This window comes from Macrobrachium nipponense, chromosome 21, assembly GCF_015104395.2.
Source record: "Macrobrachium nipponense isolate FS-2020 chromosome 21, ASM1510439v2, whole genome shotgun sequence".
NCBI classification, from domain to species: domain Eukaryota; kingdom Metazoa; phylum Arthropoda; class Malacostraca; order Decapoda; family Palaemonidae; genus Macrobrachium; species Macrobrachium nipponense.
Window position 1 is genome coordinate 47,513,226 of NC_087212.1, and position 18,744 is coordinate 47,531,969.

Below are 18,744 nucleotides of genomic sequence, written 5' to 3' on the forward strand. Positions count from 1 at the left end.
AGGTTTCTTTAGTTATAAGGACAAGCTTCAGGATTTCATGAGATCCAACATAATATATAAATTTCAATGCCCAAGATGCCTTGGTAGTTACGTTGGATCCTCTCGAAGGCTGTTGCAGATTCGTTATTATAGCCATCTAGGTCTTAGTTACAGGACAGCGTCAAGAATATCCAATCCCGAATTTTCAAATATAAGGACTCATGCATCCAAATGCAAAATTAATGTGGAAAAAAAAGCATTTTTCAATAATAGGCACTACTAAACAAACAGCCTACTTAACGACCCTTGAGTCTTTATTTATCAAGCACCTCTCTCCAGGCTTAAACTCTAATGTTTCTTCGTCTCCTCTCTCTCTGGCCTAAGTGTTGTCTGGGCATGTATGAACTGTTGTGGTCACTTGACTCTTTTCCTTACCTTGAATAGGTAGCCTTTCTCACTTATTCATGTTTTGTTTTTATTTAAAGTTTTACATTATTTTTAGCTGATTTTTTTATTGGTAATAATTTGTACTTTCAACTTGTAATTTATCAAGTAAATTTTAATTATTGCAGACTGATGATGTGTTGAAGCAACATGAAACGTTTCACATATAAATAAAGCATGCTTCTTAGACTGCTGTCTTCCTGGGGCTCCTGAATGTTTTATCTACGATTTTCCTGATATATATATATATATATATATATATATATATATATATATATATATAATATATATATATACATATATATATGTGTGTATACACACGTATATTATTATATATGTATGTGTGTATAAGTTTATCGATTAACGTAAATTATTTCATTAGTTTCGCAAGGGGAGAATTCCCTTCCCTCGTTTAGAAACAAAACTGTCTAAAGAGGACACGTAAATACTAGAAGAAATATTCAGCCAAACTGTAGTAAAAAAGTGCAGCTAGAAGTAAACAATCCAAGGATAGTATGTGGAGTGTAAAACATATTTTTTTTTTGCGAAATTATAGTTCACTAGTTGAGACACGCTTATATGTTATATATTCATACAATATCATAAAACACGAACTGAGTTTTATTGAGATATTTATATTGTTTATTTCCAAATAATTTTTATTATCATTATTTTACGGAAGTATTTCTTTTTGTATTTTGAGTGCGCTATTTAGACCATTTGTATATGAAAGAGGGAAGGATATGTTCCCTTCCGAAAGCTAACGAAATTATTTCCGTCACTTGAAGCTTTTGTATAGGCTTCGTTTATTGAGATGAAAAAAACACGGAACAGTGTTTATCTATTAATCATATATATATATATATATATATATATATATATATATATATATATAATATATATATATATGTGTGTGTGTGTGTGTGTGTGTGTGTGTGTGTGTGTATTTAAAGGTGATCCCACGGAGGAAAATTGAAAGATGAGAAAGTCAAGAACTTTCGGTCTAACACGACCCTTTAGGCACAACTGATCATACAGAGCATAAGCATAGTACAATTTTCCTCCGTGGCCCCACCTTTATTTATTTATTTTTACATAGCATCACGTTTTATATACTTCGTGATCAAGTCATTCATATATATATATATATGTGTATATATATATATATATATATATATACCTATTATATATAGTAATATATATATTGTATACATATATATAATATATAAATTGTAAAGTTTTGCCTCTGATATTTCATAATGTTATGTTATGAATAAATTAATACTTTATGGCGATTAAAGATATGTTGCATCCAAATACTCGGTTTTATCGGCTTTATATAGAAATTTAAAGACGAGACACTATCAGCACCTGAAATCTTCTTATCTGAATAATGTACGATTGTCAAAATGACTCCCCCGACATCAATATTCAGAACTAGTACTGAGGGTTATAGCCAGGACCCACAGGTCCGCGATTAAAGACCTCCAATGCCCAACCGTCTCATCAACCCAGGGATGAGCCATAGGGTGGAAATTCCTCTGAAATGTCGTTGTGCCACTTCAATATAAACACCCAAGCGTGATGCAGACATTATGAAACGCATCTCGCCCTAATTGCAGTCTGGCCCCATTCTGTTCCTCGACAATAATTAAAGAGATTACGCTCACTTTCCCAGACGGCTCATCTTTTACAACTATTGATCACGGAAGCATCAGAAATTCTCCAAGCGGACGTGTTCCCCAGTGCTATTGCTGAGCTTTAAGTGCGACAGATTGCTTCGGGCTGCCTTTATATACCCAGTGGGATCTGAAAAGGCGGAACTCCGTATTCCCCGAGCGCCATCAGGTGATTGGCTATTTCGAAACATTTTACTGTCCCTCCTCATCGTTTTTCCTTTCTATCCTTCGCTCTTTATTTCTCTGTATTTTCCTCACTTGTGTCTATACTTCGTTCTTTCTACCTTTTACTCTTCCGCTCTTTCCATGTGATTAAAGTTTTTGTTTTGCGTCAGTTGAGTTGCAGAATAATACCCGCTCTGAAATGCGACGGGGGGAAAAAACGATGATAGATGTATAAAGAAACATAGGCAAAACCCCCTTTCTTAGAAAGGCTTTGTCCGTTTTAAAGACAATAGGATATTCTTTGTGAAAATGATGAGCTCTTTCTTCATCTTCACCAACATTATCGTCTCATCCTTCGTCTTTCCATGAATGATACAAAAAAAAAAATTCCAGTGATTTCATACCACGATAATGTTCCTTCATCTCTCGCCATTTCAATTTTAAGTCTTTTTCTCTTTTACCTTTGTTACGAATCCTTTTAGAAATGGATTGTGTCTACGCCTTGAGATATCCGACCATACTGACATCTCTGAAGATTCTCTCTCCCAAGGACCGTAGTAGACGGTAAGGACGAAATGAGCCAGAGAATTTTCCTTATTTACGCCGTTTCATTTATTTACATTCAGATTTTTTTTTATGTATGTATGTATATATATATATATATATATATATATACATATATATATATATATATATATATATATATATATATATATATATATGTATATATATATTTTATACATATATTTGTGTGTGTGTGTGTGTGTGTGTATAATTCGTTGATTTTAAATACTATATTTAAAATTTTCAATTAACTTTCATCATTTTAATTACGCTTCTCATAGAAAATTAAATATCAGCGCTTAATTCATCATTAAATATTTTTATTTTAGTCATAAATAGTCTTTGCCTCAATATTTTAATTTTTATGGAGCACCTCAATTGTTTAATTTAAATGCGTTTGCAAGAAATGAGTCCTTGGTAACATTTGTCATTTTATGAAGAAAAAATCAGTTGCTTTCTGCAGTTTGGTATTGACTCCTTACTTACATTTTAATGGGAAACATTCCGTGTGCAATTTTTTATCCCAATAGTCATTGCTAGAGTTGGAAACTGTCTCAGAAGCCTGGCAGTATGGTAATTTACATTCTGAAGTACACTCCAAGTAGCCGCTGGTAACTTGCAGCATTTACAGGTTACTGAAATTGAAGGCTATTCCAACAAGTTGCTCGTAACTTTGGCCTAAATTATTACTCTCTCTCTCTCTCTCTCTCTCTCTCTCTCTCTCTCTCTCTCTCTCTCGTTTATATTTCGTAGTAATTATTGTGAAATAATTTAGGGTGTTGACTTATCTTTGCAGTAATGGAAATACTGTTGTACTAAGTGATGAAAGTTCATTAAGAAATTGACCTCTGTATTGATAGTTGAATTCCCGACAAAATCATCTTCTTAGTTTAATCACTAGTCGAGGTCGCTGTTTTTAATGAGCCTCTTTTAACCGTTTATATCTTGAACGGCTCACTTCATAATTGGACGAACGCTCTTTTCGCCTCCAACCGTCCCATTTTATCAGTGCTTCGACCGGCATTGAGTTGGGCTGGTTTGTTCTCCCGGTAGCTAGGTTTGTACTTCCAACAAAATGCCCGGATAAAATTACATTAGTATAGCACTAGCTAAGTTACGAGCCACCTTTCATGTTACTAGTAACCTTGATGTGTAACTTACTACGCATCAACACTCGAGCCACATCTGCGAATTACCAATAGCCCTCTGAGACGTAAAAGCCCCATTCCGAAACTTAGCGGACGTCACCTAAATTTTTATGGGTTGTGATCTCAAAAGATTTAATGATATCCGAGTTAATATCCTGAAGTTGAGTTTAATGCCTAAATCCACACCTTTCTTCCCCTATCAATTCTTCTGATATTTTTCTTGCTTTTGCAATCACCATCAAGAAAACTATTAATGATATTAATGGTTGTCTTTCCTGCATCATTTAGAACGAGTGTCTGTGCCCAAGCTACCTCCATTTATAAATTTGACTGTGATATATCATCCCATTGAAAAAATAGACGATAATGCATCCTGTAATCATCGCCTCTGAATACTATCATTACCAGACTGCGCTTACCATAAATTTTTCACTCGGTCCGGACCATGAAAGGATTTTTAATTAATGGAAGAGTCCTCAGACCCAATAATCTCAGAGAAATGGTAATTGAATTCGGAGTGTTTACTCTTTTCGATGATGACTTCTTGAAGTCGTTATGAGAATGGATTTCTTAGTTTGTCTTTGAAATGATTACGGAGCAAATTCATCTGCCGAGGTCATGTCTGAAAGGAACAAGATATAATGAGGAAGAATTATCATGAAAATCGATATAGGAGTGATCGCTTATGCAATGTCCTGTATGATTTTCTTATCTGCGTGTTTTATATAAAGAGCAATGTCTCATAGACGAGAATATTTGATACGCCAGTGTTTACGTTCTTATAACATTTCTTTACGAGATGCTGATTTCTATTTTTTTTTTCTTTGAAGGATACAAGACTTTATTAACCAACGAAAGTGAATTGAAAATTTCAAGCAAATAACAGTGAATGTGTTAGTTATAATTTGGCCATAAAAGTATCATTCATAGAAATAGAATCCCGTAAGGTAACAGGAATAATAATAGCGCGATCTTCACTTAATTAATCCAGAAGCCTTCATACGCCAAGCAAATGTGTTACCTGAATTATTCACCGAAATCCCAAACAATAGGCTAATTAACTTTAGTCCTTATTAGCCATGTAATTGCAGACTTCAAGTTGCCTTATGTCCGAGAATTTACAGTGTGAAATAAGAGGAAGGAATTTCCGCCTTTATGTTGGCTTTTAATGACTCCCTGTATTTTTTTTTATGATTTACGTGAACCATTAATATTTTTTTAATAATTTTTCATCCTTGCAGACGTATTCAATGATATGTAGAGGGAGAATTTACTGAATTTTTAAATCGAATTAAAAGAAGCAACTTAGTCTATCCTTTATTGGACCTAAGTGAATTCTTTAATCCTTAAATATAATTTATCTACTATCATATCATTAACGTCTAATAATTAAAAACTGTTATCCAACCTAAGAGGTTTAATTTAAAAGTTTGTCTGTTCTTTATTTTCAAATTATATATCCTATGGCTTTATTCTCTTACAATCATTATGTGTTTAAGACTAGATATGTTAATGGCCTCTCTGAACTTTGTCATAAATAAAGTAGACATATATCTTGAATTCACAATTTTTTAAGCTATTTTTTTCATTTGAAATTTCATATTATATGTTTATAGCATTCCAAAGTAAGCAATAAAATCTTGAAAATCTGGTTATTTAACCCCGAGATATTAAATGCTTGTATTTTCCTTCGAACCATTTTCCTTCTTTCCTATATCCACTATCACTTCTAATGCTTTTTTTACATATTCATAGAATTTCATCTTTTCATTCGGAGTATCTGATTTTATGTCGTAAAATTCATTGTTGGGAATATTCATTTCGCTCATTTCCTCGCCTTCTCTGCTTTCTTTTCTTTTGAGATTAAAGGAACGGCACTTTTTCCTCAGATCCAGCAGGACTGGTGTAAAATTTCCTCAGAAATTAGAATAGGAATAGTGCCCTGTATTTTTACCGAGAAATTCTTACAATGGAAAGGAGAATTTGTACATTACAGTGCAGATTTATATACAGCTTAGATTCATTCAAGCACATACGCATTCACACACTGACATGCAAACACCAACACACATACACATATATGCGTACAATATATACATGATGAATCACCGGTAGAGTACTGACCTCGAATTTGCCTGGCTACCACCACCAGTCCACCCAGCTATGAATGGGTCACCAACATCAGCTAGGGTTTGTATACAAAAGATATAGAGGGGGTGTTCAGAATGGAGCGCCTCCCCTCCAACATAGAGAAAGGTGTATGGAAGAAAAAAGAAGAAATATATATATATATATTATATATAATATATATATATATATATATATATATATATAAACTGTACTCCAAGTGATTCCAAGACGTAATCCTGTAGATTGTCTTCAAGTTATTTTGGACAAAGCTCTTAACCTTAATCCCATACCCTTGTCCACTTAGACTGCGACTCGTCGCAATCAGGTACCCACCTGATACCTAATCCACTACGTAGGTCAGAAAGGGCAAAATTATTTTTAATGGAATGCCATGTCACCGCGATTGAAGCATGGTTAAGTAGCAGGCCAGGGTGAGTAAGGTATACCTTAATGAGGGAAAAGTATTAAAAGAATGGATAGTTTATTTATATAAGTGTAAAAGTAGCAATGTTATCCGGAAGAGTTACATGGGATATCATTACTCAGTCAGCAGGGAAGATTTATGTGATGAAGTAAGATCAGTGTAAGTTATGAAAAGGACTAGGAGGCTGAGTGTGTATAACAGGGTAACTTGTGGAGACCGAATGACAGTTTTATGACGAAAGCATAGGGTACGTTAGATTATTTGAATGGGCGAGTGACTGTTTTAATGTAGAAATAATTCTGACGCAAGGGAGTATTTTGTCACTATGGCTACTTCATATTCTAATGGAGAGAATAATGTAAAAAAAACACGATAGATCGGATAAAATTTTGAAGAGGTTCGCATACATGAAAATAGAAATGAGCGTTTTAAGGTGGTTTGTTGATGTGGACGAAAAGGAATGTGGTAGATTGGTGAAAACGGCATATATGATTGAGAAAGTAAAGAGAAAGGCGAAGAGATAGGCTTATCAATAGAAAGTTCTGGTTAGAAAGACTGGAACAGGAACTAAAGTTGAACGGCCAGAATCACCAGGAAAGCTTAAGAGGGCATACTGGGAGATGTGAGTGACACTGTATGTGGGGATTCGACATGCTGTGTAAGGGCTCATCTGTGATTCTGCAAATAAAGGATGAATGTCGCAGAGACCAGAGTATATTTTTCGCTAGGTTTATGTGTGTGTGTGTATATATATATATATATATATATATATATATATATATATATATATATATATATATATATATAATATATATATATATACTATATATCCTATGTTTATATATAAAATTATTTATTTAATGTTTATTTCTGCACACATCGAATATTGAGTCATATCAATTCGCCTCCAACATCAATTCCTATCCGCAAAGCTCTGTCGAGATGAATGGAGTCATTCACAAGACTTATGGCAGTTGACACAATTTGGCGAGAATGTGCACGTAAATCCTTTTCGCTTTTTATTCGGATAACATTTGCTCCATGATATGAATGAGTATTATTAAGATCCACCGAATATTTTATGTTTTCGGTTTGTTATACCAAATAAGAAAAATTGTAAATCTGAAATCCTATATGTCTCACAATTTCTTAAAGAAAACGGATTATTCCTTGCACTTCTGGGAGTGCTCTTCTCAGTATATCATTCTTTGGGGCCCTGTGGTTCAGCGGAAGCTCAATCCAGTCTATCATGCGTTGAGTTCAATGCTCCCCACTAGGGGTTAGGTTTTTTATATCCATTTCGGATTCAAATTCTGTGTGGTGACAAGAGTATCAAAAACTATAGAGAAATCAAGTTATTATAAGGGCTTTTTTTGTTTATTGCATGTAATATATATATATATATTATATATAATATATATATATTATATATATATTATAAATATATATATATATATTTAACACACACACGTGTATGTGTGTGTGAATTTTTTTTTCCAGCAGAAACCCGATAAGGTAATAATAATAATATAATAATAATAATAATAATCTATAATAATAATAATAATAAGTAATAATAATAATAATAATAATAATAATATAACAGAGAACAAAGATCCCCTCCATGAAAGCCTACAACACCAAGAAATTAAGAGAAAACAAGTGAGGTCAATAGAAATAATGGCATAATACACACCACCAGTATCACAGAAACAAATAACTTGACATATGCAGGAGCAAGATTAGTAGCAGACTGATGGGGATTCGAACAACACCAACACCACCAGCACAACCCAACCCAACAGAAACCAAAACAGCAATCCTGCCTTGGAAAAGGCGCCTGGAAAAGCAAATCATGGTAATGAGATCTGACTTGAGTAAACTGAAAGAGATGGCAGAAAAAAAGGCTAAGAAGCAGAAAACAAGGGAGGAACTCAACGAGAAATACAAAGTACAAGAGATGGGACTAAACAACACAATAGAAGATGTAAAACAGAGGCTTAAGGCCAAAGCACATAAGGATCCAACGGTACATGAACAGGAATAAGGGATACCAACAGAACAACTATTCGGAACCAACCAGAAAAAGACTATACAGCCAACTAAGAGGGGAAGACAACACCCAGAAATTCCTGAAGGCCGAACCAAGTAAGAGACTCTGGGAAAAACATATGGAGCAAGCCGGTATCACACAACAAACATGCAACATGGCTCCAGGAAGTCAAGGTAAGAAGAAACCAGGGAGAATAAAACAAAGATTCACAGACATCACGACAGACACAGTCAGACACCAACTAAAGAAATTGCCAAACTGGAAAGCCCCAGGTCCCGATGAAGTCATGGATTCTGGCTCAAAAACTTCAAGGCCCTACACCCACGAATAGCAGAACAACTCCAGCATTGATATCTCAATCACCAAGCACCCAAATGGATGACCACGGAGAAGAACATCCTTATTACAAAAAAGACAAGAGTAAGGGAAATATAGCCAGTAACTACAGGCCTATCACCTGCCTACCAATAATGTGGAAGTTACTAACAGGTATCATCAGTGAAAGGCTATACAACTACTAGGAGACAAACACCATCCCCCACCAACAGAAAGGCTGCGAAGGAAGTGTTAGGGGCACAAAGACCAGCTCCTCATAGACATAATGGTAATGAAGAACAGTAGGAGAAGAAAACCAACCTAAGCATGGCATGGATAGACTATAAGAAAGCCTTCGACATGATACCACACATGGCTAATAGAATGCCTGAAAATATATGGGCAGAGGAAAACCATCAGCTTCCTCAAAATACAATGCGCAACTGGAATACCAATACTTACAGCTCTGGAATAAGACTAGCAGAGGTTAATATCAGGAGAGGGATCTTCCAGGGCGACTCACTGTCCCCACTACTCTTCGTAGTAGCCATGATTCCCATGACAAAAGTACTACAGAAGATGGATGCCGGGTACCACTCAAGAAAAGAGGCAACAGAATCAACCATCTGATGTTCATGGACGACATCAAGCTGTATGGTAAGAGCATCAAGGAAATAGATACCCTAATCCAGACTGTAGGATTGTATCTGGGGACATCAGGATGGAGTTTGGAATGAGAAAATGCGCCTTAGTCAACTTACAAAAAGGCAAAGTAACGAGAACTGAGGGATAAAGCTACCAGATGGGAGCAACATCAAACACATAGATGAGACGGATACAAATACCTGGGAATAATGGAAGAGAGATATAAACACCAAGAGATGAAGGACACGATCAGGAAAGAATATATGCGAGACTCAAGGCGATACTCAAGTCAAACCTCAACGCCGGAAATATGATAAAAGCCATAAACACATGGGCAGTGCCAGTAATCAGATACAGCGCAGGAATAGTGGAATGGACGAAGGCAGAACTCCGCAGCATAGATCAGAAAACCAGGAAACATATGACAATACACAAAGCACTACACCCAAGAGCAAATACGGACAGACTATACATAACACGAAAGGAAGGAGTGAGAGGACTACTAAGTATAGAGGACTGCGTTAACATCGAAAACAGAGCACTGGGGCAATATCTGAAAACCAGTGAAGACGAGTGGCTAAAGAGTGCATGGGAAGAAGGACTAATAAAAGTAGACGAAGACCCAGAAATATACAGAGACAGGAGTAAGACAGAAAGAACAGAGGACTGGCACAACAAACCAATGCACGGCTACGATACATGAGACAGACTAAAGACTAGCCAGCGATGACAATTGGCAATGGCTACAGATGAGCTAAAGAAGGAAAACTGAAGGAATGATAACAGCGGCACAAGATCAGGTGGCCCTAAGAACCAGATATGTTCAAAGTACGATAGACGGAAATAAACATCTCTCCCATATGTAGGAAGTGCAATACGAAAAATGAAACCATAAACCACATAGCAAGTGAATGCCCGGCACTTGCACAGAACCAGTACAAAAAGAGGCATGATTCAGTGGCAAAAGCCCTCCACTGGAGCCTGTGCAAGAAACATCAGCTACCTTGCAGTAATAAGTGGTACGAGCACCAACCTGAGGGAGTGATAGAAAACGATCAGGCAAAGATCCTCTGGACTATGGTATCAGAACGGATAGGGTGATACGTGCAAACAGACCAGACGTGACGTTGATTGACAAAGTCAGAAGAAAGTATCACTCATTGATGTCGCAATACCATGGGACACCAGAGTTGAAAAGAAAGAAAAGAGAGGGAAAAAATGGATAAGTATCAAGATCTGAAAATAGAAATAAGAAGGATATGGGATATGCCAGTGGAAATCGTTACCCATAATCATAGGAGCACTAGGCACGATCCCAAGATCCCTGAAAAGGAATCTAGAAAAAACTAGAGGCTGAAGTAGCTCCAGGACTCATGCAGAAGAGTGTGATCCTAGAACGGCACACATAGTAAGGAGAGTGATGGACCTCCTAAGGAGGCAGGATGCAACCCTGGAACCCCACACTATAAATACCACCCAGTCGAATTGGAGGACTGTGATAGAGCAAAAAAAAAAAAAAAAAAAAAAAAAAAATAATAATATAATAATATATAATAATAATCCTAGCCCTATATTTCTCGTCAGTTTCAGGTTTATTTTTGAAACTCTCAAGTAAAATAGTCTAAACACGTATGATATAACAAAAAGTGCCAGTATATATTTTAAAGCCTGGAATTCCATTATAAATAAGGAAGAAACGTGATTGAAATTCCTGAAGTTGAGGACTTTTCTCACTTAAAGATTGCTCAACTCTCTCTTCGCTTCTGATAATAATAAAAAAGAACCTCGATCATTATCTCATCAATTTTATTTCAGTGGTAAAATATCGAAGAAACTTTGCGAGGTTTTGTGATCGAAACTCGCTAAACGATAGTCTTTGTATCTTGGCTCCTGAGCCAATGGAAACGACTTCCGCTCATTAAGTTTTAAGCCTAAAAAGGCTCTTAAAGATGCCGTCACACGGTCAGTGTCATTTGGCATCATCATGATCATCATTAATCAAGTATTTTTTATTGCTTGATGGTAGAGGTACTACTACTAGTAGTAACAGTAGTAGTAGTAGTATGCGCTACTACTCATGGCACTCAATTATGGAAGATATTTTAAATCTGTTTGGCTACCTTACAGGAGCTTAGGGTTGTCATACAATAGCGAAGGGAACATGAAATTCTCTCTCTCTCTCTCTCTCTCTCTCTCTCTCTCTCTCTCTCTCTCTCTCTCTCTCTCTCTCTCTCTCTCTCTCAGTTTCAAAGATTGACATATTGTAATCTTCTGATGATCACCCTTGTACCATGAAAATTTGGCACAATGGATTATCGGCTTGCCTTTCTTTTTACTTGTGTAGTTGCTTCCGCTCTGAAGTTTCTTTTATTCATAGACATATTTCTATTATATAAGTTACCCTTTTTGTGCAGGGAATTATAGTTTCTTGAGAACGATGTTAAGATGTGTTTAAGTGAAATCACTTTATATATAACTTTGTATGCGTGTCTTTCTCATTAGGAGAACTCCAGTTCATTTGTACGCAGTGTTTAAGTTGACAACATTAAAATCACGTTCCCGTAACCTATGAAAGCTCTTTTATATTCATTTTGTGAGAAACTTATATTAATTTATTTTAGAATAGTAAATTGAGGAACATCCTACGTCTTTGGTCAATCCCGGCTGAACTTCAGTAAACGCAGTAAACGGGGTTAGATAATGTACCGATTTCATCCGCAATATACTGATTCCATTGTCGGGAGACCTGCAAAACTATGAAAATTTTGTACATTAGAGGCACTTTTAGACATAAGATTTCAATATTCCTAAATTTTAATCTTTATAACAATATAAGAAAAAATCTCTGCATTTCTGTAATTATTCCCTGATTGTCGATTCATTTGTCTCCAGACTCACACGGGGCGTAAACTTTTAGAAAACAAGACAATGTTGCCTTCATCTCGTTAGCATAACAGAGCTGGGGAATACGAGTCATCAGCAGTGCTGTGGAACCTCCCTTACACACGTGAATAGTCATCGTAATGAGGTTTTTTCAGCTTCGTTCTGTTAATGATGTGGTCGTTAACGTTCTGTAAAAAAAAAAGCTTTTATGACTTTCTGATGAAATTTCCCGTAAGTTCAGGGGAAGACATTCCAAGAAGCTAGAGACTCAATATATCACGATGTGTTTTACAATAAAATAAAATCAGAAAAAAGCACGATTCATCTCTGTGAAGTGAAAGTTATTTTGTTGGTCGATGAGGTTTATTGGAAAAAATTAGGGTTTTTTTCAGCAAAGAAAATAGCATAAACAACAATAAAGTACAAAGGAACGACCTTTATCCAGATGGGTGAGCTCGAAAATAGTATCTCTTCTTGCCTTCAATTCTGACTTCATTTTCTGTTCCCTTTTCTACTCGTGTCCTCTTTTCACTGACTGAATAAGACTTCCATTTTTTCCTGTCCGAGCGTGATACTTAATTTACACTATAAACTCTAAATAGTTGAAATATTAATTTCGCCATTAGCAAGTTATATAGACAAGACAAGTCCATGGTTATTTGTTGTATATGGTGTATGGATAAGAAATTTATAATTTTCTCTTATTCAGAAATAATAGCAGTTTGATGATTTTGTTGGATAGTGAAGATAGTAGTCAGTGCTGTTGTGATAAACGAGAGTGTTAGAAATTCTGTGATTTTGATATGTATTAGGCTAACTGGAGACGTCGTGTTTCCATTCAGAGGAAAGCGTTGTTGTAATTGTTCCTCATATTCCCATGGGTGGAGGAAGACACAAGAGCAAGGTTACGAAGATTTCTTTTTCTTTTTTATACACAGAACCTGAGAAATGAAAGTGAAGACAATAATATAGCTCTTCTAGATATGAGTATGCTGAAGCTGCAACCAAGTGGTCAATAGCCAGAAAAAATGCATTTAGTTAAAGAGTAATAAATGTAGTGATTCAGATAATTGACAAAGAATGAATCACGGGGGGGGGGGGGGGGGGGGGGGGGGGGGGGGGGGGGGGGGGGGGGGGCGGGGGGGGGGGGGGGGTTAATCGCAAAGACCGGCACCGATAAGGGCCAGCCGTACCTTCACATGGGCGAATTCAATAAAAATATATATATATATATCGTAAAGTTAACGCATAAGATGTTAACCGTAGGGGAGATTTGGGTATCATCCCTATAATATCTAATAGTCCTCTTTTTAGGTGGAGAAAAACGACCTGACTTGGTTCGGTTTTTACACAGTGATTGCGTTTGTGCACACATGCATGAATGAATGTATGTATGTATGTATTTAGTGAAAAATATCAAAGCTCTTGTTCCTTGCATGCTTACATTATGTACGTATGCAAATAAGCAGCGATTTTTAATGAGCACTCAAGTGCTCATGAAAGCCAATTACCTTTTCGTTCGTTGAAGGAGTTCAATAATGGTTTCTTTTTTATCTTTGCAGTATCCCACACGACCGATGACCTGGTGTTCATGTGGGACCCAGAGGTACCTGTAGAGGTAGAACGTAGTATAGAATTGCCCCAACTAGATTTGGTGAAAAGGTACACCGGTGACTGCACTCAAGTCTACTCAACAGGTAAGTCAAAGGTGTTGATGCTTCCATCAGCCATTCGCTGATTTATAAGGGCATTCACTAACATTTTTATTTATACACATATATATGTATGTATATATATATATATATATATATATATATATATATATATATATATATATATATATATATATATATATATATGTGTGTGTGTACTTGAAAATATCCTTTAATCCATGGTAGAAGGTGAGTAAAACTCTGGACTTAGAACAATTACTTTTGTAGTTTATTTCTACATTCTCAATATAGAAATAAACTATGAAAGCACTTGTTCAAAGTCCCAGTTTCACTCATCTTCTACCGTGGATTTAAGGATTATATATATATATATACGCTATATATATGTGTGTGTGTGTGTTTTTGTGTGTGTGTGTATATATATTTGTGTGTCTATATATGTTCACTTCTGATTTTGTTATTCATGCTATTTTGATTTAATAACCTTCCACTTTAATCTCGCATTCCTTTTTGAAAAAAAATATATCCTGTACAGGTGTATAGATAACAGTTTTTCGTGTACCCCTAGAATGCGATTCTTATGTTGGAACGACTCCCTTTAAACGAGATAAGAAAGGAAGATGGAAAAAGAGGGAGGGAGCTTTTTGCTAACTATTCTTTTTCGAAGCCGGGACGTTGATATTAATGGTTGATTCTTGAGCTGGAAACAGTAGTGACCTTTGTGGGCACGTGGAAATATAACTAGTGATCTCGTTTAAGGGAATTCTTGACAACTTTCCATTTTCATGGAAATCACCTCATGAATATAAATGGAACCCTTGTGATTACATTTAGAAAAGTAAACGAAGGTATTTTCCCGCCTCAGGGGCTACCCCGCCCTTCGTTCAGTCATATACTTCATTATCATCTTATACCTTGATGATGTCTTATGAACCGTCTTTATAATATCTAGTATGTATGCGTTTCGAGTTTCAGATGAATTGAAATTTTCACACACACGCACACATACACACACACACATTATATATATATATATATATATATATATATATATATATATATATATATATATATATTGATGCCCTCTGTGAAATTTTTTTTTTCATAGAGGGCATCAATGATACGGAAGGTTCGAGACAGGAAATTATTTATTTCCGAGTTTCCTTGAATACGGAGGGACTCGAGCTCCTGAAAACTTGTATATCAAGCTCATCTTTTGAGCCTTCCTTATAATTGAGCTCCTCTGTGAACGTAATTACTGTATACACAGTTAATTTGTGTTGTTTGGAGTTTGTGTGTATATAGGTATATGTATATATACATATACACATATATGAGTGTGTTTGTCTAGCGTACACTCTTCGCGTTTTCACTTTTTCATAATAACCACTGTACCAGTTTCAACAACAATGGCACAAAATATCCTTGGGTAAAGGGAATTCAAGTTTGTTCCTTAAGAGTCCATGGACAGATGAATAAGAAATAGGGAAAATAGGAAGGGGTCACTTGAAAATATGCTCTTAAATTACTGGGGCAGAAACGGCAAAAGATATTTCCAAAACTCATCGTCTCAAGAACAAGTTTTATAATTTGTCGAATTAATAAGCCTTCATTTTCATGTAGGGTTGATACAAGCTATCTCAATCCAAAGCCACAGGATAAGGCTGCGGTAGGAGTGGAAATTTGCTCATAGAAATATTAAAGAAAACTTACAGGTGAAGCAAGCTGGATCAGGCAAGAAGTGTAGTCTATAGGCCAGTTGTTAATGGCCGATTTAATATGCTTCCCTTCAGCCTCCTCTATTATATGCATGCATATATATATATATATATATATATATATATATATATATATATGTATGTATGTATGTATGTATGTATATGTATAAACAGTTGAAATTTCTCCATTTATGAATAAGCATGATTTTTTTTCAATTAAAAACTGGAAAATCAACACAAAATCTATTTTATCTATGGATTAATAAATAACAACAATGGAACATGAGTATTTTTCATTAAAAGCATTGTTAAATATACCACTTTTACAAACAAACAGTTGGCTGAGTCAGTATAACATTTTTTTTTACTAATAGGTTGCTACACAAGCATACGATTTGTTTTGCACTAACTGATTGCTGAATAAACATTGGATCAGTTTTACAGCTGCTCAGTAAACATGAATCAGTTTCATAATACCAGACAGCTACACAAACAAGAGATGAGTTTTAGTATGTCATATTGCCAAGCAAACCTGAAACAAATTGTCTAGCAACATATCGCTAAATAGAGACGACAATTCTATTTACTATTGCATGAATGAGCGAGGAATCGCTCGCGTCAGCCTTCCGTCTTCCCAGAGCGACGAGCGAGCGAAGCATTGTGGCAAAGACGCCGCCAAATTAGAATGCAAATGAAGAGAAGGATCGTCACAACACGAAGACGGGTCTCTTCTTCCCACCCAATGGATCAGGGCTATTAACGAGCAGCTCCTCAGCAATTCTCAACAAATACTAAGATCTAATTGCTCGTCTGCCATTGCCCTCCTAATCTTAATGTTCGCTACCCACGCTGAGCTGCATAAGATTAGGATATGACTTCGCGAGTGTATTCACGTGCAATGAGATTAAGGGGATGTTTCAGTTCTTCGCACTCTGACGCGCTTCTCGTCGATTGTTTACCCGCTACACTCAAGAGGTGATGATTGATGTCCCTCCGCTGAAATTCTCTGTTTTATTTATTTTTTTCTGTTTATTATAACAGAATTATATATCGATAATAGTAGAATTATGAAGCACAGCTTCTAACGTGCATGTAATGGTCGTACTTGCGTTCTCATTGTACTTTATGTTAACCTAATTGTTATCAAACCCGGTTTTTAAAAGTAAACAAACCTTGCTATGGAAAAGTACAATGCTACGGGAATTTCGTGATGGTGGAAGGTTACTTCATAAAACCAAAGGAGATAACGTTCTAGATTTAATATAGTTGCAAATATCTTCTCTCTCCTTGTTCTGTTTTAACTTGGACTCTAGTTGAGATCAGACTGCAAGAGATAATAATCTCTGATCATGATAAGATCTGGAATTTAATGAGAGAGAGAGAGAGAGAGAGAGAGAGAGAGAGAGAGAGAGAGAGAGAGAGGTATTCCCTATCACTTGAGTTCAATGCTTTATATACTAATAAAGGAGAAGAAAGACGAAAGAACGAAACTTATTGTACAGATATAAGCCATTGGATTTCCCTCACATTTTATTCTCTCTCTCTCTCTCTCTCTCTCTCTCCCACACACACACACACACACACACACACACACACACACACATATATATATATATATATATATATATATATATATATATATATATATATATATATAGTATATATATATATATATATGTGTGTGTGTGTGTGTGTGTGTGTGTGTGTGTGTGTGTGTGTACAATGATAATGTGTATGGGTACAAATTGAAATAATATTTCTCTCTCTCTCTCTCTCTCCCTCTATCTCTCCTCTCTCTCTCATCTCTCTCCTCTCTCTCTCTCTCCTCTTCTCTCGCGCGTCCTATTTATCTTTGTTGCCGCTGTTAAAGATTTCCTAACCGTGTATCAGCCCTGTATTTTTTCCATGGCAATCTATATTCTCTTCCCAGTCTCCTTCCCCGTACGCTTCCGATCGCCATATTTTGATTGAATTTGTGGGGAGCGACGCTGCCATAAAGATATAATACTCTTTGGGCTCCCGCTACAACGTATCTTTCTTAGCTGGATTCTTTTTACCTTTTTTTTTTTAGCTTTTTCTTGCGTTTCACTTTTATTACTTTATCGTTTTACGGATTTTTATCATTTACAGTATTTATTAATCCGATATTATTATTATAATGATTATTATTATTATTATTATTATTATGTTATTATTATTATTATTATTATTATTATTATTATTGTTATTATTCAAAGAATACTCATAATCACATGAGTCAATAAAATGGAAAAGCAAATTCACAATATTATGCCTGTTTGATTTTATTTAAAATATTTTAAATAATATAAGCAAACAGACATATTATCGTGGATTTACTTTTCCATTATTATTATTATTATTATTAATATTATTATTATTATTATCATTATTATTATTGTTGTTGTTGTTGTTGTTGTTATTATCATCATCACTGGTACATTCTCATTGCTGGATACTTTTATTGCCATTTTTGTACTTGTTCCTGTTGAAGACAGCCTAACATTTCTATCGTCATTTGATACCTTGAAGAATAAGCGTTTTCCATTTTTTTATTCGCGTGAGTGACATTAATTTCACTGTTAGTGGCGTAAAAGCGTCATTGAACAATGTCGTTTCCATTGGCTGGTTTCCAGCACCGCTTCTTTTGTGAATGTTAGGTCATATTATAAACAGCTGCTCCTATCGTAGAATATGAATGGCTTTATATATTTTTGTTTTATTTTATATATATATATATATATATATATATATATATATATATAGAGAGAGAGAGAGAGAGAGGAGAGAGAGAAGAGAGAGAGAGAGAGAGAGAGAGAGAGAGAGAGAAATGCAATTGTTTTATCTCATTTCGGGCCCGTGGAAGTTTTAGGGTGGGTCACTAACCCATGAGATGCAAAATCTCT

General features: G+C 35.5%; 1 protein-coding gene across 7 annotated transcripts in view; it reads left to right on the forward strand.

The window, feature by feature from the left end:
- The window catches only part of LOC135198012 (glycine receptor subunit alpha-4-like), a 758,459-nt gene that overhangs the window by 636,366 nt on the left and 103,349 nt on the right, over window positions 1-18,744 (forward strand). For all 7 annotated transcript variants that reach the window (XM_064225359.1, XM_064225361.1, XM_064225362.1 and 4 more), the window contains one exon: window positions 13,992-14,126. In XM_064225359.1, the coding sequence (XP_064081429.1) occupies window positions 13,992-14,126 (135 nt within the window). The remainder of the gene's footprint in view (window positions 1-13,991; window positions 14,127-18,744) is intronic.